This window comes from Eumetopias jubatus, unplaced genomic scaffold (genome assembly GCF_037043125.1).
Source record: "Eumetopias jubatus isolate StellerSeaLion01/CBP00866 unplaced genomic scaffold, mEumJub1_p1.0 scaffold_14, whole genome shotgun sequence".
NCBI lineage: Eukaryota > Metazoa > Chordata > Mammalia > Carnivora > Otariidae > Eumetopias > Eumetopias jubatus.
Genome location: NW_028274820.1, coordinates 1,289,468 through 1,297,723, shown reverse-complemented (window position 1 = coordinate 1,297,723; position 8,256 = coordinate 1,289,468). Strand labels below are relative to the sequence as shown.

General features: G+C 62.1%; 1 protein-coding gene across 2 annotated transcripts; it reads left to right on the top strand.

Annotated features, from left to right (window-relative positions):
* The first annotated feature begins 2,279 nt into the window (after positions 1-2,279).
* Positions 2,280-7,324, top strand: IGFBP3 (insulin like growth factor binding protein 3). Of its 2 annotated transcripts, XM_028108966.1 has the most exons (5): positions 2,280-2,705; position 2,960; positions 5,883-6,109; positions 6,426-6,545; positions 7,199-7,324. In XM_028108966.1, exons 1-5 carry the CDS (start codon positions 2,280-2,282, stop codon positions 7,322-7,324), a joined length of 900 nt encoding a protein of 299 aa, XP_027964767.1. The 2 variants fall into 2 exon arrangements, with proteins under 2 accessions (XP_027964767.1, XP_027964768.1); XM_028108967.2 differs by lacking the exon at position 2,960 and having other exon boundaries at positions 2,280-2,688.
* The last annotated feature ends 932 nt before the right edge of the window (positions 7,325-8,256 follow it).

The window sequence follows — 8,256 nt, the reverse complement described above, 5'->3', positions numbered from 1 at the left end:
CATAATTCTCAGGGCTCTGGAGTGGCTCTCTCATAATCTCATAATCTCTCAGGGGCTGCCCACTGCCGCGGACCCACGTGGCTGTTGCAGGACTTCACGGAGAAGGGATGACAGTCCCACCTCCACCCGTGGTCGTGACTATTCCTGAAACTTACGGTGGAGGCTGGGGTTGCCCGCGGGCGCGGCGCCCGGCTCTCCGGCGCCCCCTAGGGCCTCCGCGCGACACCGGCACCTGCTCTCCCGCCGCTGCCCGGCGGGGGCTGGGAAGCCCAGGGCCGGGGAAGGACCCAGGTGTTCTCCTGGAGCTTCCCAGCCGCCACTCGGGACGACAACGCTGCAAACGTGCCACGCTGCCAGGTGGCCGGCGCGGCTCCCGTGTGACACTGTCCTAAACTCAAAGGCCGACCTCAGGGATCTTTGGCTGCACAACCGGCTCTAGTTTCAGAATCGAGGTCTCCGTGGATGTAGCAACCCTCAGGGAATTTTCTGCTTCCCCTAATTTCCCAGTGCAATCGGAGACCCTGTTCTCGGGGGTCAAAGCAGCTGACATACAGCTCCAAGCAGGGCTGCATGGGAGTGGGGCAGCAGGGAGGTCGCGCACAGTGTACGGTGAACAGGGCGGGTCTCCAGAGCCCGGGCGCCAGACAGGAGTGCGCGCCTCCGCGGAGCTGGGGACGCAGGCCCCTGTGTGTCTCTGATCTCTCCTTGGAGGGCCTCAAGTAATGACTTCTGTTTTATCGGTTGTCTGTGTATTTGCTGTTAGCAAACTGGTCTTCCCATTCTAAAGAAGGACACGCGCGCACACACCTACCTCTGCACACACCTACACACAGCGAGGGCAGACAGACCGGGGGTGCAAGCTAGCTTCACCCACAGCTGCACAGGGGGCTGGCCCGGGGGCAAGGGGGACCGCAAGGGGGTCCTGAGGTGCGGTTTCTACTGTAAACTGCACAACGCTCCCCCAAGACACCTGTCCACCTCCTAGGGCAAGACTCCATTTCCAACACTGTCCAGGAAAGTCCCCTCCCGCGGGGGTCTCTTCGGTTAGCAATGCTGACCCACGTGCTCTCGGCAAAAGAGCCTTGCAAAGGGCAGTTCCAGATTCAATCCTGGACCACCGGCGCCCTCTGTTGGTCGCCTCGGGAAGGAGGCGCGCAGACACCTTTCCAAACACCGGTCAGGACTTCACCGTGGCGCACAGACAGACAAGGGAGAATCCCAAACAATCCCCACTGCGACGCCCCGGAGAGAGCTCAGTACAGGGATACAAGGTGGCCTGGGAAAATGATAGTAAAAATAACCAGTTGCGAGGACTATTCTGTTATTAACGACACCTCGGCAGTCCTCGCTTTACTGCTTTTATCATTGTCTTGTTTGGGCCGTAAACTCTACTTGAAAACATAATCAGGGAGAATACCTATGACCCCAACAGTGGTGATGTCCAGGCTCCGACAAGCCCTGCTAAGGACCCATCGCCAGCTGGGGGCTTCTCGTAAAACACCCAGGGAGGCTTCACGGCTGCCTTGGAACGCGTGAAGACCACGTGCGCACCGGCAGATGCGCATTTCTATGTCCCGGGAGGCAGGGAGGCAGAGGGAGCGAACGGCCCCGCGGGTGCAGAGAAAACCAGAGACCTCGACGCGAATCAGGTAGTCCCACTCAGAAATGTCCCACGACCTTCCCGACCCGAGGACTCAAATTTTGCGAAGCTCCGCAAAGTACACTCGGTGAGGTGCGGAGCACGCCAGTCTCCCGGACACCAGCTCTCCACGGGGGCGACCTCACCCACGCCCGCGGGGAGAAGGGCGGCGGCGGCGGCGGCGTCGCACTGGCCAGGGGCGCCAAAGACGCCGGCGTGGCCGAGGCGCCCGGGTGGCCAGAGGTGCCGGGGACGGCGGGGTGGCGGGGCTGCCGAGTTCCCCGGGACGGCGGGGTGGCGAAGGGACCGGAGTGCGCGCGTGGAGCAGGTGCCTGGGCGCCCGCGCGCTGCGCGCCCCCGCCCCCAGTCCGGCGGCCCCGGGTGCGGCGGGAGCCCCGAGCCTCGTGTGCGCCGGCCCGCCCCCTCCCCCCCCATCCCGCGCGCCGTTCCGGGGCGTGTCCTCGGCCACCCGGCTTCTATATAGCGGCCAGCGCGCTCGGGCCGCCCAGATGCGAAAACGGCGGCGCCGCGCTCAGCACTGGTAGCTGCCTACCCCACTCCCGCAGCCTCGCGCCGCGCGCTTTCGCCCGATTCCTGCGCGCCCCGGCTGACCGAGCAGCGGGCCCCCGCGGTGGGCGCCATGCAGCGGGCGCGCCCCGCGCTCTGGGCCGCGGCGCTGACCGCGCTGGCGCTACTCCGCGGGCCGCCGGCCGCACGGGCCGGCGCGGGCTCGGCGGGCGCGGGCCCCGTGGTGCGTTGCGAGCCGTGCGACGCGCGCGCTCTGGCGCAGTGCGCGCCGCCGCCCGCCGCGTCCGCGTGCTCCGAGCTGGTGAGAGAGCCGGGCTGCGGCTGCTGCCTGACGTGCGCGCTGCACGAGGGCCAACCGTGCGGTGTCTACACCGAGCGCTGCGGCGCCGGCCTCCGCTGCCAGCCGCCGCCCGGCGAGCCGCGCCCGCTGCAGGCGCTGCTGGACGGCCGCGGGCTCTGCGCCAACGCCAGCGCCGCCGGCCGCCTGCGCGCCTACCTGCTGCCAGCGTCGTCCGCGCCAGGTGAGCCGCCGGCGCCGGTCGGCCCCGGACGGGGGTCGAGGCGGCGCCGCCGCGCCGCTGCGGGGACCCCCCGCCCTCCCCGCCCTCCCCGCCCTCCCCGCCCCCGGTGCTGTAGGCGCGGAAACCAAGGCCCCGCGAGCGAGTGCGCTCGCCGCGGCACGGTCTGCAGCCGGCCGTCCACGCGCTGCGTTCGCCGAGTGCGGAGTGCTTGCAAATTACTAAGCGCTTTCGGCAAAACTGGGTCAGAGGTTTCCCGGGCAGGGAGGGGGAGGGTACGAGGTTGTCATGACCGATCCCATACCGACGAGCGTCTCCCCGCCCTTGGTGCGGGCGCAGCGCGGCAACGTGAGCCTGGACCGTGCGGCCCACCTCGGGAACGCGGCTTTCGTGTCCCACAAACTGGGAGCGAGCGTGTTTATTCCAAGCGGAGGGAGCTGGAGGACCAGGGAGGCGGTCGGGGCGAATCTGGACTGGAGAAGGTGGGCGGGCACCTTTGTAGGAGATGGTGCTTGTCTTTAAAAATTCGAACATTTGCACAGACTTTCGGTGTGCGAAGCAATGGCACGTCTCGGGGTGCGCCAGAAGCAGTAAGGTGGGAACCGGGTATTGGCATCTTTTGCCTTTGGGCAACCTGACGTCCAGAAGGTAGTGCCTCCCCAAAGTCCCCCAGAGGCAGAGAGGAACGTGGGGGCTGAACCCGGTTTGCCACGTCCTGCCTCGTCCCCCTGGTGCGCCCCATCCGCCCCGGTGCCTGGATGGCCCCAGACCAACGCCAGGTGCGGGGCCTTCAGGGAGTGTGGACTCAAAAAAGATTTCAGTGATGGTGCAGGGGAGTGGAATAAGCCTCAGGACTGTATGGCCCTTAATCCGAAGTGGAAGGGATAGGGTCCGGTTCCTGGGAGCCCCGAAAAGACAGAGACTCGGCCACTGCCCCTCGCGAGGCTCTGAAGGACATCACGCAGTTCCCAGAAAGCAGTGTAAATGGAGTCTGCAGTTGTTGCTCTAAATTCTCCAGCAGGCTCAGCCAGCCTCCCTGGGTTCTGTGAGTGGAGCTCCTGCAGAGCTGGAGGCCGGGAGAATTCTGCCCTGGCCTCCAAGGCACCCGGCTGGACAGAGCTAGTGGGCAGGCTCCCACCCTGGACTGACAGGAGGGCAGTCCCTTGTCATTTCAGGGTGTGCACATTGTCACGCCCGGGTGAGGCTCTGTCTTTGCTAGGCGGGGCTGGCTCTGTGGATCCCAGAGAAACGAACACCATTCCAGGATTGGTGAGAAGGCAAAATTCCAGTTGCCTAAAACGTGCGCCGCTGTATCGTGGTGGATTTAAAATCGCCAGGTGCATTTGTCTCTTAGGGCAACTGCGGCGTTTGCTGTGTGCACTTTATTCTAATAGCGTGTTTTCTGGGTATTCGAAAAGTGATCTGAGAAGCTCTTATAGACGCTGCCGATTTCAGTGACCGGGTTAACGGGTATATTATGGTTACTACTGTAGTAGCTCCGCAGTATGGGTTGATGTGTTTAACTAAAACGTGGTTAACAAGCCTGAGATTTTATGAGACTTATAAAATCTGTGGGGGTGGGGAGGTACATTTAAATGGCAGTCAAAAGTTAAGATTATCTGTTGCTTAAATGCAGAGGTTTTGTGTTCCTGCTGAAGTCAGCAGGCATTAGAAAGATAACCTGGGAGGTTTAAGAAATTACTCAGTTCTTGGAAAAGAAATGCAAATATGTTTATTTACATACCCTTAGCATCTCCTTTGTTCCCAGCACTTCCCTGAAAAGGAAGGAAAAAAACCCTAAGGTTAAAGGACATTGAAACCAAATTCTGCCAATTAAGAACCCACTGTATCCGGCGCTGGGCTAATTGGTGCTTCCCCAGACGCCAAACTCCTTGGGAGCTCAGCCACCCCTCCACCTCCAGGGACTCTCCTTCCCAGGGGAGGAAGTGGAGTCCCCAGGGAGGAGAGGGTGTCCCCCAGCCCCTGGTGAGTGCACCTGCCCTGGGCGCGTCCTGCAGAGATTCTTGTCCTTCAGCCAGCCTGGGGAGCGTCCTCCACGAGACATTTGCCCCTGTGCCCTAGAGCCGGAGGTCTGAGCCCGCTTCCCTGTGGGCTGCCACTGTGCATGAGGGGCAGGGCCCGGGCCCCTGGAGGGCGCTCGGCACCCCCAGGCGTGGTAGATTCAGGATCAGATGGTGAGCCAAGCCCCCAGGCGTGGTAGATTCAGGATCAGATGGTGAGCCAAGCCCCTCCCAGGATGGAGGCAGGCTGCTCGTTGAATGGAGCGATCGTGTGACCCACAGGGGATCCTCAGCAGCTCTCCCCCCGTAGCCACCTCCACTGTTCATCCTGGAAAAGGAACCCCGAGAGCGTGCTGGCCCCATGTCAGCCCTGCGTGTAGTCCATGCCCGTGAAGCCCCAGTGACAGCTGCGGACACCCAACACCAGTGTCAGGGTCTCAGTTCTCTTTGTTTTAGTGTGTGGGTCACAGAACAGTGGCGGGGGTGGCGGGGGGTCCCTCAGGGAGTGAGTGCTCCAGCACGCACAGGGTCTGTGCAGCTCCTCAGGACATTCCAGCCCATGTGTGGACAGTGAGTTAGAGATGTGACAGTGGGACCCGCCACACAGTGCCCAGAGCCAGGGGAACTGCAGCCAGGCTCAAAGGGGAGTGAGCTTTCCCCTGGGCCAGTCGGCCTGGTGGCACAGGACAGCGGGGGAATCAGCCCCTGCGGGGCTTGTGGACCCCCACCCAGGTGGCTGTCCCCACCCGGCGCCTCTGACTCAGCAGGGCTGACGGGTGGGGCAGAGAGCGTACTGGTCCCCCAGTCCTGGGAGGCTGCAGTTGGGGTGGCCTTTGGGGTCTGAATCCTGGGCACCGTCCCTCCTCGGGCGTGCCCCCTGCTGGCGGAGGGTGACAGATGCTGCCGGATTCGCGATGAGAACCCTTCCCTCCCCCCCCCCCCACCACCACCACTGCTCAGAAAGCACACATCAGATTCCTTTCTAGAAAGCGGGCTTCCAGTAGAGTGACAGCCGTCCACTGCTAGTACCGAGGAACAGCACTTTATCCAGGTGTTTTGGAGTTGCTGGATGACATTTCCGCCTAGCTGGGACTTGGTCGCTGTGGTAATGTTTTGAAAAGACTGTTGCTAACTGCGGATGGCCGTCACACCCGTGTGCCCCTTGCACTTTTCAAGGAAACAGCAGCGAGTCGGAGGAAGACCACAGTGCCGGGAGCGTGCAGGGCCAGGCCCTCCCCAGCACACACCGGGTGCCCGAGGCCAAGCTCCAGCCCCTGCACACCAAGATGGACGTCATCAAGAAAGGGCACGCCAAGGACAGCCAGCGTTACAAGGTGGACTACGAGTCCCAGAGCACGGACACCCAGAACTTCTCCTCCGAGTCCAAGCGGGAGACGGAATACGTGAGCCTTCTCCTCCTGGTGGGCGGTGGGCTGAGTGTGGGGGGACCCTTCCCGCTGCGGGATCCCACGAGGGTCCAGGTGGAATGACGTGGGTAGGAGCGCCTCGAGGCTGGCGGTGTTCTGTTCACCTGCTCTCCCAGTCCCCTGGCCCGTGGCCACTCTCTGCCCCCCGGTCCCGGGCCTCGCTCTGGGGACCTCATGGGAGACGGGAGCCATGGTTGGGGGTCGTGGGGATCGCGTGGCAGGTCCCTCCTCGGGTGCATGGGATTCTCTGAGGCCGCGCGCGCTCCCAAGTAACCCGTGGCTCTCCCCACAGGGACCCTGCCGCCGGGAGGTGGAGGACACGCTGAACCGACTCAAGTTCTTGGACATGCTTAGCCCCAGGGGCATCCACATCCCCAACTGTGACAGGAAGGGCTTCTACAAGAAGAAGCAGGTGAGTGGCGTCCTCACCAGCTTCCCTCCCCCCTGACCCGCAGAGCCGTGCACCGCCGCCCCGGGGCCCTGGGTTAACTGAAGGGACACAGGGAGACGTCGTGAATGACCGTCACAGGGACATGAGGTCGTGGGCCAGAAAGCCTCCCTGAGATCCCCTGTTGGTCCCCCTCTGGCCCATCCTTGCCGGGAGTCCTGGCACGATGGGGGGCCGTTAATTCAGGCCAGGCTAAGTGCATCTCCGGAGATGAACTGTTCCGAGACAACAGCATCCCAGGCGGCTCTGCACTGGGACAGTTCCCGCCACGGTGGCTGCAGAATGATCGAGGCCATGGGCCTCCTGGTCTCTGTCGCACCTGTTTGCCACCAGCCATTAGGCAGCAGCTTACCTGCCACCTGCGTATTCCCATCAGTCTCTTGCTCAGCAGAGCCACGCTGAGAGCCCATCTATGCGCCTTGGCGAGCGCTCTCAGGTGCCCCGGGCAGGTGGGACGTTCTTATCCCCGAGTGGCGCAGAACTGCCCCAGCCTGCTTCTCCGGAGAGCCGCCTCCACCCACCCCCCCCCCGCCCCAGGCATAAGAGCCTGCCTCGCCCTTGGCCCTGGGCGCCTGGCCCGCCATCAGGGTTCACCTGTGTCCTGTGCTCTCCGGCAGTGCCGCCCCTCCAAGGGCAGGAAGCGGGGCTTCTGCTGGTGCGTGGACAAGTACGGGCAGCCCCTTCCCGGCTTCGACGCCCGGGGGAAAGGCGACATTCACTGCTACAGCATGGACAGCAAGTAGACGCTGCTCGCCACGTAAGCCGGGGGGCCTGGGCTCGGGGGCCGTGGCGGCGTGTCTCGGGAAGCGGGGACAGACCCCGCAGGAGGGTGCAGGGCCCCCCCCCCCGACCCACCTGCAGCAGCCCAGGGAAACAGGGCCTGTGGTCAGGTTGTCTCAGAGGTACTTGGAGACCCTTGGAAGATCTTGGACTTGGACCTGTGCACGTTCACACACACACATACGGAGAAGTCCAACAACCAGCCTTCCCCGCACCACGGCTGGTGGCTTGTCTTCACAGGCAGACTGTTTTAACCCTCGAGGACTTGTGAAAGGAACATGCTTCTCACTCACAAGTGTGGCTGGTTTTTCTCTGTAAAATGCTCTGGATATTTTGATAGTCTGTGATTGATACCATTGTAATAAAGTTTATTTTCACCTAACACAAATATGAGATTTTAAATGAGATTCATGACTTCGAAGAATGCGGTCGTGTTTGACACTCCTTTGCCTTTTAATAAACGGGAGAGCCATTGGAGAAAACAGAATAAATGTGTTTTGTTTCCTCAAGACAAATTTAAGTAAACAGAAGAAATTTTCATTTTTTTTTAAGATTTTATCTATGTATTTGACAGACAGAGAGCACAAGTCGGGGTGGGGGCAGAGGGAGAAGCAGACTCCCCGCCGAGCAGGGAGCCCGATGCAGGGCTCAACCCCAGGATCCCGGGATCGTGGCCTGAGCCGAAGGCAGACGCTTCACTGACAGAGCCACCCAGGCGCCCCAAATTTTTCATTTTTAGTTACAAGTTTTGTTTCCCCACAAATTGGAAGGAAATTCAAGGTTCTGGGTGAGACTCGGGGTCGGTGGCCTCTGCCTGAGTCTCCCCTCTGTCAGGTGCTCCTTGGCGACATGTAGGGTGAGCCCCCCCACCTGCCTGCAGTCGGGGGTCTCGCCC

Coding starts and splice junctions, on each gene's coding strand:
- IGFBP3 (XM_028108966.1), top strand. CDS start 2,280: ATGCAGCGGGCGCGCCCCGCGCTCTGGGCCGCGGCGCTGACCGCGCTG. Junction 6,110..6,425: donor CCAAGCGGGAGACGGAATAC/GTGAGCCTTCTC, acceptor CTCTCCCCACAG/GGACCCTGCCGCCGGGAGGT. Junction 6,546..7,198: donor GCTTCTACAAGAAGAAGCAG/GTGAGTGGCGTC, acceptor GCTCTCCGGCAG/TGCCGCCCCTCCAAGGGCAG.